Raw genomic sequence first — 13,485 nt, 5'->3', positions numbered from 1 at the left:
GACTTAACCAGAGATGTGAACTGGTAATACTGGCTCCTCCTGTTATTGGACCAAGACTGTAGTCTTAAAGCAGGTATTAGACTTGGAAGGGGGGGGGGGGAGGGAGAGAAGAGATTTACTAAAATGGGAAAACTCAATCTGGTGCAGCTGTGCATGGTAGCCAGTTGGCTTCTAATGTCAGCTTGTTCAGTTAAGCTTTGACAATAAAACCTGGAAGCTGGTTTCTATGCAGAGCTGCACCAGATTTTGCATGCTCCTGGTTTATTAAATCTCTAATATCTTCACTACTTGCAGTACACTTGCGAAGTGCCTCCTGAATAATATGCATTTTAAAAGGGAAGTTTGGGAATTTATAATAAAAAACAAACTACATGCTCACCTCTATGGCTCCAGTATCACTATGATGCAGCTGTCTCCTGCTGCCTCTAAAACTGAGAATTGAATGCTCAGAATGAGCTGAGAACTGAGTGAGCAGTGGTCATATGATCAGAGCAATAACTGTCAGTCACCTCCCTCTGCTCTACTCCAGTACTGACTTGAGTGTGGGGCTGAGGTTCTCAATGGTATAGGGAGGGGTTGAGCTAGGTGCCTGTTTGGCATGTGGCTGGAACCTGAGATTATTCTCAGGATCCTTCCAGAGCCTGCAGCGACCCTGTGACCTCAGCTGATTTTTGTGTTAAAGAGAATATGGCCAAAGTAAGTGTACTCCTAAGTACAAACCATAACCCAATGTGTGTGACATTTATTCACTTATTGAATGTTCAAACTTTGCAGTATTAACAAAATTCAGAGCTTAGCCTCAGGTTGATGACTAGGTGTTACATCACACTACAGGTTTCACCACTTCTACCCAGCACCCTTGTAAGGTACTCAGGCACTCCCACTAACCCTCTTGCCATGAGGACTTCTCTTCAAGATGTACATCTGGGTTGCTGTGTAACTTCTACTGTCACTTACGCCTCTTTTTTTTTTTTGGAGTACATCATGGGAAACTAGTGTTCCTCTTTCTGGAATGTCAGTGCTTCCTGCAAAAATTTAAGTAATTCCTGTGTAGGGGAGGGTTTCTCTGATTGGTTGGCTAGTGTCCACTTACCTATAGGTGACATATAACCCACATAGTCATGAAAAGCCTGCTCTGTGTTCTGTAATGTACTCTAAGAATGGGTTTTACACATAAGTATGTAAAAAAAAAAAAATAATAATTTTCACAGGCAATGGTGGAAACCAGGACATGAGCCCTACAGCAAAAACTCAGGCAAATACTTATGCTGCCGATGGCTTGCAAAACTATCAAAATGCTCAGTGTTGATCCATCCTTCCTTCCACTGGAGCAGGACCCTATTTTAACACCCTGCATCTGATTCTAGCTCTCTCAGGCACACAACAATCCATCTACCTAACCAAGACAGATTATTTTGCAACTACTGTACACCAAAATTTCTCATACATCTAACAGTACAACATTTGTTTTACCTTAGGGCTCATTTACACTTGCTTGATTTCAACACACAGTGTTTTTGATAATGCGTTAATGAAGCTTGGCAAATACCTGCTGTGTTTTGATTTTCTATTTTTTTTTTTCCCCAAGGGGCCCAGTAGAACCCCAGCTAAGTAGTAGTCTGCTGATTCTCTGCCGCTTAGTCCTCTCTCACCTTCTGCTATAGATTTCCCATGTTGCACACAATGTGCTGTTTAGTCCCCACTCACCTCCCTACTGCTCCACACCAGATGTGATATCTGCACCAGACACTCCCAGCATACAGTGACTTAAAGTATTCCTACCCCTTGAAATTTTCCTAATTTTGTCATGTTACAACCAAAAATGTAGATGTATTTTATGTGATAGACCAACACAAAGTGGTACATAATTGTGAAGTGGAAGGAAAATGATAAATGATCTGCAAACGGTTTACAAATAAACTTAAAGTGTGGTGTGCACTTGTATTCAGCCCCGAGTCAATACTTTGTAGAACCACTGCTCGCTGCAATTACAGCTGCGAGTCTTGTTGGGGGATGTCTCTACCAGCTTTGCACATCTAAAGAGTGAAAATTTTGCCCATTCTTCTTTACAAAATAGCTCAAGCTGTCAGATTGGATGGAGAGCGTCTATGAACAGCAATTTTCAAGTCTTGCCTCAGATTCTCAATTGGATTTAGGTCTGGACTTTTATTGGGCCATTCTAACACATGAATATGCTTTGATCTAAACCATTTATTGTAGCTCTGGCTGTATGTTTAGGGTCATTGTCTGCCTGGCAGGTGAACCTCTGCCCCAGTCGCAAAGTCATTTGCAGATCCTAACAGGTTTTCTTCTAAGATTGCTCTGTATTTGTATATTCCCATTAATTATGACCAGCTTCCTTGTCCCTGCTGAAGAAAAGCATCCCCACAACATAATGCTGCCACCACCATGTTTCACAGTGGGGATGGTGTGCAGTGTTAGTTTTTCGTCACATATAGTGTTTTGCTTTTAGGCCAAAAAGTTCAATATTGGCCTCATCTGACCAGAACACCTTCCACATGTTTGCTGTGTCCCCCACTTGACTTCTTGCAAACTGGACTTCTTATGGTTTTCTTTTAACAATAGCTTTCTTCTTGCCCCTCTTTCATAAAGGCCAGTCTGACTAATAGCTGTGGATCTCTGCAGCTCCTCCAGAGTTACCATGGGCCTCTTGGCTGCTTCTCTGATTAATTCTCTCCTTGCCCAGCCTTGCAGTTTAGGAGGACGGCCAAGTCTTGGTAAGTTTGCAGTTGTGCCATCTTCTTTCTATTTTTGAATGATGGATTGAACAGTGCTCCTTGCGATGCTCAAAGCTTGGGATATTTGTTTTTTTTTGTTATAACCTAACCCTGCTTTAAACTTCTCCACAACTTACCCCTGACCTGTCTGGTGTGTTCCTTGGCCTTCATGATGCTGTTTGTTCACTAATGTTTGACAAACCTCTGAGGGCTTCACAGAACAGCTGTATTTATACTGAGATAAAAATACAAATAGGTGGACTCTACTAATTAGGTGACTTGGTTCCTCTAGATTTTAGTTAGGGGTATCAGAGTAAAAGAGGTGGAATACAAATGCACGCCACACTTTTCAGATATTTTATTTGTAAAAAATTTTGAAAACTATTTACAGTATGTGCCACTTTGTGTTGGTCTATCACATAAAATCCCAATAACATAAATTTACATTTTTGGTTAGAACGTGACAAAATGTGGAAAACTTCAAGAGGTATGAATACGTTTTCAAGGCTCTGTATATACACATAAACCATAAGTGACTGCTGATTATGTCTGAGAGCCAGCTGTTGTCTTTCAATATCAGAAACACTCTAAATATCTCACAGAAAACCTTCCCAGAAACATGGAGGCTCTTATAGCTACAATGTAAGGGGGGGCGGTTACTGATAACATGACTGATTTGGAATGGGATGTCTAAAAAGCTCATCTAGATATTATGGTCAGGTGTCCATAAACCTTTCACTATCTAGTGTATGAGCTGGAAATATACAGAGGGTAGAGAAAAGAATCACCCCTCCTTTAAAATAATCACATTTTTTTGCTTTGCAGCCTGACATGAAGACACAGATTGTTTTATCCAGCTGTATTTATTCAGTGCAACTTAGAACAGTTGCCCACTCTTCTTTGTAAAACTGCTCAAGTTCAGTTAAATTTGATGGTGACTGTTTGAGGAATGCAGTCTTGTAGTCATTCCACAGATTTTCAATGGGGTTTAAGTCCGGGCTCTGGCTAGGCAATGCAAGGACATTCATTTTTTTTTTTTCCTGCAACCACTGTGTGGTCAGTTTTGCTGGGTGCTTTGGGTCATTGTCAAGTTGGAAGCTGCCTGTATAAGACATCTCACTCATATGCACTTTGAAGGAGGATGTCTCTTTGGCGATGCACTTGACAAGTTCATAAAATATGTCACAGTAGGAAAAGTCCTTCTTCCACAGTGGAAGGCTCCAAAATTCATTTCTTCAGTGGCTTCTACCTCCTCAAAACACTGAGCCTATCATACTCATTAGGCTTTATCTACAAGGCCAAAATATAGCTTCTTGAAAGCAACACAAGACTTCAAACAACACAAAACCCCCCAAGTTTACCCCAAAGCCTTCTTCACAACGCGGAAGTGCCCTCACTTCTAAGAATCAGGAAATGTCTGTCACAGTTTGCATTCCTATAGTTCACAGGCATCTCAGAACTATGGGTTTACACAGGGAAGCAAAGCTCCCAATCAACATCTTGGAACTCAGAGCAATAAAATTGGTTTTGCAACACTGGACTCCCCTTCTTCAGGAACATCCAATGAGGGTGCAAAGAATGCCACTGCAGTGCCCTATATCAATCATCAGGGGGTACCAGGAATCAAGCAGTCTTGAAGGAAGTAAGTCTGCTCATCTGAGCAGAAAAATACTGCTGTTCACATTTTCAGCAACTTGGATTCAGGAGATCACAGACTACTGGGTCCTAAGTATGGTGTCCTTCATGCTTTTTGCACTCAAAAGTGCCTTCAGATCCACAAAAGAAAGTAGTTTTCCTTATGTCCCTGGAAATACTACTGTCCCAAGAGGTCATTGCACCTGTGCCAATATAGAAGACATTTCAAGACTTTTACTCCAACCTGTTCAGAGTTCCCATGCCAAAGGGAGACATCCAGCCTATTCTCTACCTCAAGAGTCTCAACAAGTTCCTGAAAATAGAAAAATTCACAATGGAATCTTCTCGGTTGGCGTCAGCCAACATCAAGGATGCCTATAATGATGTTCTGATTTTTGAGCCCTACCAGTGATTTCTGTGTTTTGCAGTGGAAGATTGTCGCAACCAGTGTGTGGTATTACCCTTCAGTTTGTCCATGGCCCCACGGGTGTTTACCAAGGTGTTGGCTGCAGTTTTGAGTTGTTGAGAACGCGAGGGATCGCACTGTGGGATACCTGGACGTCTTGCTCATATGTGAGCAATCGCATCTAATTCTGACACACCCCCAAAGGTACTGCTTCTGCAGAAAAAATGCCTGTATGAGCCAGGTGGAGTCCCTACAGACACTGTAAGGTCCCTCAATCCAGACATGCATGAGAGTTCTAGGTAAGATGTTATCCACTTTTGAGGTGGTCCCTTATGCACAGATTTACTCCAGAGTTCTGCAGCTCTATATCCTGCATGGAACAAGTGTCGGGAGTCTTTGGATCAGCCAATGCATTTGACTGTCAAGACCCGAGTGGCTATGGAATGGTTGATACCCGCATTGATGCTGGATGCTTCCTTCCAATCAAGTGGAACATCTTGGGAATAGATGCCAGCCTGTCAGGATAGGGAGATGTTCTACAGATAGTGTTGATTCAGAGAATGTCAGAGCATTGGATGTTACCAATCAATATCCTGGAACTTCGGGTCATTTGGCTGTCCCTCGTACACTGGTCTTCTTGTGTTCAGGGTCTCCCATAGAGGGTACAGTCAGACAATGCCACTGCATACCATCAAGGATGGTTTATACCATCAAGAATTAAGAAGTTATGCTGCTCAAGAAGAAGCTTACCTAAACTTGTCTTGGGCAGAACTTTACATTCCCCTCATCTCCGCTGTTCACATTCCCAGCGTGGAAAATTGGCAGGCAGGTTTTCTCATCCTAAAGAGAAGGTGCTTCACATTTGTTATTCAGATTGTTTGAATTTATCTAAAATCTACAACTATGTTTCAACAGTCTGATTACATGTTTGTTCTACCTGAAAGATCTCGTAAGGGTCAGGCTGCTTCTAAATTCACTATTTCTAGGTGGATTTTTCAGCTCATTCCTCAGGCCTATGTGACCAAAGGAAAGGTTCCTCCCTTTTCGGTCAAGAGAAGTAGAACTTTCCAAGAGAAGTAGAACTTCTTTTTTATAACTTTTTTTTTTATTTAATGGTTGAACTGGATGGACTTTTGTCTTTTTTCAGCCAGACTAACTATGTAACTAAGTGACAGTGCTTCTTGGGTTATTCAGCTTCTGTGGCACAATGTTATAGCTTGAGTCTTTTTATCACACGTTTACAAAGTTCTACCAGGTTGTTTTTGCCTCTGCTAATGCCAGTTTCAGGATGAAGGACTTGCACACAGCTTTATAAGGGGGTACCCCTTTTTTGTTTTAAGATTGGGCTTGATGGCCTTGTTGCATCTTATAGCAATGACTGTTCAGAACATCCCAAAATAGTAGTAATGACTATCCCATATACAGTGGCAGGAAAAAAGGATGTGAACCCCTTGAAATTAACTAGTTTTCTGCAATAATTTGCTGTAAAATTGATCTGATCCTCATCTAAATCACAACAATAGACAAACACAATGAGCTTAAGCTGCTAACACACTACTCTAATTTCTTGTATATTTATTGAACACATCCATTAAATATTCACAGTGCTGGAGGAAAAAGTAAGTGATCCCATAGAATAATTACTTCAACGAAAGCTCATTTGAGTCAGCAGTTTGCACACCTGGAGTCCAATTAATGAAATGAGTTTGGGGGTGTGGTTTAGAACTACTTTGATAAAAAGACATTCAAACATTTTAGGATTGCTATCCATAAGAAGCATCAGCTGATGTGAACCATGCCTCACACAAAGTAGCTCTCTGAGGAAATATGATCAAGAGTAGTTGATCTGCATAAGGCTGGAAAAAAATACAAAGGAATCTCAAAGTCTCTGGGCATCCAACAGTTAGACAAACCGTTAATACATGGAGACAGTTTAGTACTGTGGCTACTCTTCCTAGAAGTGGATGCCCAACCAAAATGACTCCCAAGAATCCTCAATGAGGTACCGAATAACCCATGAGTAGAAGCTATAGAACTGGCAAACCGAGAAAACAAGTGAAATCCTTTTCTTGAAGTACATCACAGGCCACAGAGATCCATCCCCTCTGGCATGAGTTTCCTCATTGCTTTCTACAAAACTGAGGCTTAGCTAAGCTGGGAGGAGTTATGCCTTGGTGGGGACTGCCTATTTTCTGACTGTGTTCATTCACTTGACAGTTTCAGCATAACCCAGTAGTAATGACTATTAACTCCACTGTGTACTCCAAGGAAAAGATTTTACAGATAAACCAAAAATCCTCATTTCTTTTTACTAGTACCAGTACATTCTGCCCAGGAACACCCACTCCTCCAAGCTGACACAAACCCATTAAGGCATTTTGATATTTGGATAATTCCTCCCAAGTGCCAGGCCACAGCTTGCATCAGGACTGAGGGCTCTTGAGAGGAGTACAGAGGCGGGTGTTCTGTTTTCAGGAACCCTGCTGGCTCCTCCCTAGAGCCATGATCTGCCTGCATTGCAGAGAGAAGCACAAAGACTCAATGATGATGACATTGGGTATAAAATAAGGTATGTCATGAAAATGGAAATGTTTATTTAAAAATGTCATTAGCATGTTGATGGGGCTGTGGAAGGAACCAGGGAAGTTAAAATATAAGCAGATTAAGCTTCATCTTCAATGTAAGCTGACTGAAGTTTGTGGTTTCCTTAAATCATTATTTGCCATTAATAATATAGATGGCTTTTCTTTGTCACTTTATTATACAGTATTGTCAAATTAGATTTTTTAAATATAAAAACAGATATTTCCAAATATAAAAACTGGTGTGAAAGGCACTTGTGATCACAGATTTCCACATCCAGATGTGTCCCCTACACACAGAACACCTGGAAGAGGGTTATATCTGTTCAGCTCTAACTGGAAGAGTGTTATATCTATTCAGCTCTCTGTCTACCCCTAAGTACTCTTCCAGTTATAGATAGAATCTGATGGGCTAAGTCTATATCTTCTAATATTTCTTGGGAAATTCAGTATTACGATCTCCCTGCCATAATTCTTGGCTTTTTTCCTGCTCATTTTGGGCTGTCCCCACTCCTGTTACATGCTATGTAATGTAAACAAAACTCATCAGGGATAGTGGCAGGAACCCCTCATAATGGGCATATCAATTGTACAAACCCGGTAACTCATTGCACACAGATGGTGGGAACCCATTATAATGGACACAGCAGGTGGTCAGGCCTGTCTCAGACTTCATCTTAGTGCCGTTGATCTCCTGCAGCCTCTTTACAGCCACTTCCTGTCCACATTCACTTTGGTGGTGGCTACTTGGCATTTCTCAGAGCAGGTTTTCTGATGGTGATAAGAGTGGACCATGCTTGTGTATTGCATGGAAATTGTCACTTGTCACTGGAGGTCTGTGTGACAGGGTAACAATGCAGGAGCACAACTGGGAGACGGAGACAGAGCACTGTCACTCTATAACACAAAATGCCATAACAAGAACCTTCATTTCAGGATCACCAGGGATTATTTTAATAAAAGCTGCAGATTTTAAAAGATTGACAATGACTTCTGAAATGACAATAGTATGTTAAAGCTTATACAGGAATTTACAGATTGGGTTTACATCTATTTTCAATCTCCTGCATCCACCAAACACTGAAATATTTAGTAAGGTCAGACAGATGGTTTAAAAAATTCTTGGTGTCATGTCTTCCTCAGGTAAAAATCAACTTGCAAAATGTTAATAGAGATTGAGAGGAATCCTCCTTTGCTATGTTGTGTTTTGCCAGTGATAATCTGGACATAAAGAAGCAGTCACTTGGGGCTGTCCTCGTAGTAGCGCTGTTTCATGGCTCGATACTTTCTCAGATAATATAGAGCTTCGATCTCTTTAACAACAAATTCACCTCTGGCAATTAGTTCTTTAATCTGCTCGGGGTCGGTGACATCTTTATTCTTTATGAAGGCCCTTTTCAGGCGCTCCTTGAAGTAGATTTCCCCCTTTGGATACTCTCGTCCGAGGTATAAAAGCTGCATAGTAATAAAGAATATGATGAAGAGACAACAGCCAACTCCATTATAGAGGCAGAAGAGCAGCTATACTTACATTCTTATAGAGCTTCACTACCTCTCCCCTCAGAGGATTGGCCATGACCTCAGCCAAGGATGACCACGGCACTCAATGCATGGTCCAGAAGGCACCTTTACTGAAATTATAAACAGAGAGATGCATCTGTATGAATACTAGCATGGATGCACACACAGTAGGGAGACAGAAGGAATCACCACTCACAAGCTTACACAGCATGCCGGTGTCCAAGGAGAACAGGTGCAGGCAGGATGAATCTCATCCACACTTCCCTTAAAAGACTAAATCACAGAGATGAGTCAGCATTTTCACAAAACATTATTGCTTCATATGTGCACACTGAAAGCCCTGCAGGGACATGTAGAGATGCACTTAGATCAAGAGAACATTTTAGTGGGGGAGGTCCCATGCAGTTCTTCCAGTGTGCACATCCAGATCAATAAAATGTTATGAAAATGCAGAAATCATCAGTGTGGCCTGTGTTTGTAATTCACCATGCCTTCACACAGTTTATTTTCTTTTACATAATCCTCACTGGACAAGACACCAAACTTCTGAGAATTCTGATCGTCTGAGTTTCACCTGCTGACCTTCCCAACAGTACAAAAACCAGTAGTGAGATGGAGGTCAGCTGAAGACACCAGAGATCAACATTCCTGGAAGTGCTTATTTCCCAATAAGGGAGCAACATTCAATGACATGGGCAGCAGGAGAGGTAGGAATTCTCTACTTTGCAGGCACATATGTTAATTTGGAATTTGTTTTCGTTCTCAGAGATATCACTTCCTTTCTCTATGACATGCTATCATCGGGGCAGGAAGTGAAGATACACCTCTCCTATGGGGACACACATACAATACAAAATTGGTTGAAGTCGTTCTAAGGGATGAAGGTTTGCACTCTATGCATGGAGGTAAAAACCTTCAGTGTGTAGCTCTCCACCTAATACTTACTCAAGTCCAATCACGATCCAATGATGTGCACAAGAGCTCTGCCTCGTCATTGGCTGAGCAACGGGCTCCCGCTGCTGTCAATCACAGAATGTGAGAAGGGAGCAGGGGGTGGGGCTCTGTTTGCACACACAGAGAGGGGCTCAGGAGCAAGCACGCTCAAGTGCCTCCATAGCAAGCGGTTTGCTATGGGGGCACTCAGTGAAGAAGAGTCAGGAGCGCCAGTGGGAGATCCAAGAAGAGGAGAATCGGGGCTGCTCTGTGCAAAGCCATCACACAGAGCAGGTAAGTATGACATGTTTATCATTTTGTTAAAAATACCTTTAATATCACTTTAAGGTTCTAAGCCTTCTACGCTATATAAGGTCCAGTTCACACCAGAACGTGGTGTGGGAAACCCACGTTCCTTACATGTTTCTGGCACCACGGTCAAAATGCACTGCAGTTGTGATCTGCAGCGGGTGTCAATGTTAAATTAATGACACCCCAAATGCAGGCCGCAAACACAGTGCGTCTGCCTGCACCAGATTGCATTGAACAGTTGCTTTCATACTGCTCCAACGCAAAAACAAAGTAAAAACGCATATGCATTTTTGCTGTCTTTCTGGTGTGTTTTCTGGGTGGCTTCTACCCAGCATGCACCTGTAAAACCTGGATATCTGATTTAAAAAAACAAAAATGCAACACAGGTGTGTTTTTGATGCGTTATTTATACATTTTCTATTCATTTGAATGGGAACCTGCATTTTAGCGCAGTTTTGAGAACTGCACCAAATATGCAGCAAGGACTTTTCAAAACACACTGCACCCAAAAGCGCAGTGGTGTCCAGAGTCCCACAGGATTTAAAGGATTGCGTTTTTGCTAAATTCTTAGCATGGTAAAAACGCAGCAAAAATGCATCAGTGTGAAAGCAGCCACAGTACCATGTGATCCAGTTACTGTGCATAAAGCAGCATGTGCACTACTTTTGCTGTTGTCTGGTGCAATTTCAGCCCATTCATGAGAATGGGCTGAAATCACACTGCACTTGGATGGCATATGAATCTATAGATAAAAGTTTACCCTAAGCAATCTCCAGTTCATAAGGGTGATCTATGTATTATATAGGTACAGGACAGAAACCTATGTAATCCATGGGTACAAAAGGGTGATCTACAGGGGTTGGACAAAATTATGGAAACAAGTAACATAACAAATGTGTTATCTAATATGGTGTAGGACTGCCTTTGGCATCCAAGACAACCTGAATTCTCCCAGGAAATGACAAATAAAAGTCTTTGATGGTGGATAATGGAATCTGATACCACTCTTCATGCAAAAATCATTCCAGTTTGCGCAGAGATGCTGGAGGCAGAAAATGAGCCTGAACCTTGTTCTTCAAAATTGACCATAGTGGCTCTGTGATATTGAGGTCTGGCGACTGCGGAGCCCTAGAAAGGTGTGAGACTTCATCTGCTTGCTCATCAAACCATGTTTTGACAACACCAGCCGCATGAATCGGAGCATTATCGTCTTGGTAAATGGTGCTGTCTTCGGGAAACAATGTCTGCAACATAGGTTGCACGATTGGCCAAAATTTGCACACAGTCGCTAGCAGTGACTCTACCTTTCAAGGTGATGATGAGGCCTTCAGAATACCAAGATATGGCTGCCCAACCATGATTGAACCGCCACCATGTTTTACCTTTGGCACAAGACAGTTGTGGTCGTAAGCTTGGGATGGTGTTTGCCACATAAACACGGTGGTTTTGAACAGTGGTATTCATGATTCATCGGACCATACTACTGTCTTCCATTGATCTATAGTCCATGATTTATGCGTGTTGTACCACTCTCTCCTTTTCCTGAGCATTAATATCAGTCACTAGTGGTTTGGCAATTGCAGCTCACCTGTGAATGTTTTGCTTATGGAGTTCCCTCCACACAGTTTTTATGGACCTGGGCTTTGGAAGACTGAGACTGAGCTCTGCAGTCACTTTTGCAGCACTTGTTCTCTTATTCCGGGTCACAATCCTGCGCAATTTCCTTTTGTCTCTTTCAGTCAACCGACCACGCATATGCTTATCAGATGACGGTTTCCTGGAAACTATATGACGTCATAACCTCTGATACTGTACCTTGCGACACGGCAAATAAACTGGTAACTTCAGTCACAGAGGCACCAGCTAAGCGGCACCAACAATTTGCCCTCTTTGAAGCTCAGTACGCTCTGACATGACTCCATATTACTAGCAGTGAATGATGAAAGTGAGTCTTCCCACCTGTTAGTTTAGAGTCTCATCACACAGTGGAAGCAAAACAATGTTACATCACTTCTACTTTAATGTGAAACATGGCGTCACTTTCACACCTGTAAATCATGTAGTGTTTCCATATTTTTGTCCAACCCCTGTATGTATTCTATAGGTACAGGAAAGAAACTTATGAAATCTATGGGTACAAAAGGGTGATCTATGTATTCTATGGGTACATACAGGTGGCCTGTTTGGTCTATAGGTAAATAAAGTTGCCCTGTGTATTCTAAAAGTACATAAAGGTGACCTCTGTATTCTATAGGTGCAGGAGGGTTAATCATGTATTATATAAGTACATAAAGGTGACCTCTGTATTCTATAGGTGCAGGAGGGTTAATCATGTATTATATAAGTACATAAAGGTGACCTCTGTATTCTATAGGTGCAGGAGGGTTAATTATGTATTCTATAAGTACATAAAGGTGACCTCTGTATTCTATAGGTGCAGGAGGGTTAATTATGTATTCTATAAGTACATAAGGGTGACCTCTGTACTCTATAGGTGCAGGGGGGTTAATTATGTATTCTATAGGTGCAGGAGGGTTAATTATGTATTCTATAAGTTCATGAGTAAACTATACATCCAGAAGGGTAGCCAGTGTTATTTATAAGGGTAGAAGGCTGGCCTATGCATTCTATAGGGCAGGAGAGTGACCCATGTATTCTAAAGTACAGGAGGGAAGGGTGTCTCATGTACTCTAGAGGTACCTATGTATTCTATAGGTACAGGAGGGAGGGTGTCTCATGTACTCTAGATGTCACCATGTATTCTATAGGTACAGCAGGGAGGGTGTCTCATGTACTCTAGATGTCACTATGTATTCTATAGGTACAGCAGGGAGGGTGTCTCATGTACTCTAGATGTCACCATGTATTCTATAGGTACAGCAGGGAGGGTGTCTCATGTACTCTAGATGTCACCATGTATTCTATAGGTACAGCAGGGAGGGTGTCTCATGTACTCTAGATGTCACTATGTATTCTATAGGTACAGCAGGGAGGGTGTCTCATGTACTCTAGATGTCACCATGTATTCTATAGGTACAGCAGGGAGGGTGTCTCATGTACTCTAGATGTCACTATGTATTCTATAGGTACAGGAGGGCTAGTAAAGATTGTACACAGCAAGTAGGTTGGTCTATACATCACAGCAGAGACAGGAGGGTGTTCTATGCATAGTACGAGGTCAGGGTTCAGCTATGTATTGCAGAGGGTCCACTACGGCGGCTATAGACTGTGTAGCCCCGGGTAGGGCGGTATACAGAGAGGAATATATCAGGATTTCACTCACCCCTCTCTCCTGTGACCTCCACTCAACACTTCCGGCAACAACACGGCGCTGCGTGATGACATCGTCAGCCCGCCC

At 42.1% G+C, this 13,485-nt stretch overlaps 1 protein-coding gene across 1 annotated transcript; it reads right to left on the bottom strand.

The window, feature by feature from the left end:
• Nucleotides 1-8,287: 8,287 nt before the first annotated feature.
• Nucleotides 8,288-13,479, bottom strand: ETFRF1 (electron transfer flavoprotein regulatory factor 1). Its single transcript, XM_089663597.1, has 3 exons — nt 13,411-13,479; nt 8,893-8,992; nt 8,288-8,816 (listed from the first exon to the last, which is right to left on the bottom strand). The coding sequence occupies exons 2-3, from the start codon at nt 8,935-8,937 to the stop codon at nt 8,601-8,603; spliced, it is 261 nt and encodes an 86-aa protein (XP_089519723.1). The 5' UTR covers nt 8,938-8,992; nt 13,411-13,479; the 3' UTR covers nt 8,288-8,600.
• Nucleotides 13,480-13,485: the final 6 nt, after the last annotated feature.

The sequence above is a fragment of the Staurois parvus genome, unplaced genomic scaffold, assembly GCF_062004578.1.
Source record: "Staurois parvus isolate SC_StPar_1 unplaced genomic scaffold, SC_StPar_1.0 ptg001726l, whole genome shotgun sequence".
In the NCBI taxonomy this organism is placed as follows: domain Eukaryota; kingdom Metazoa; phylum Chordata; class Amphibia; order Anura; family Ranidae; genus Staurois; species Staurois parvus.
This window is presented reverse-complemented; position numbering and strand designations above follow the sequence as displayed.

Bases quoted from the DNA above. Each gene is read 5' to 3' on its own strand.
- ETFRF1 (XM_089663597.1), bottom strand. From the start codon at position 8,937: ATGGCCAATCCTCTGAGGGGAGAGGTAGTGAAGCTCTATAAGAAT. The intron at 8,817-8,892 runs GTAAGTATAGCT...ATTACTATGCAG, and splicing joins TAGTGAAGCTCTATAAGAAT to CTTTTATACCTCGGACGAGA.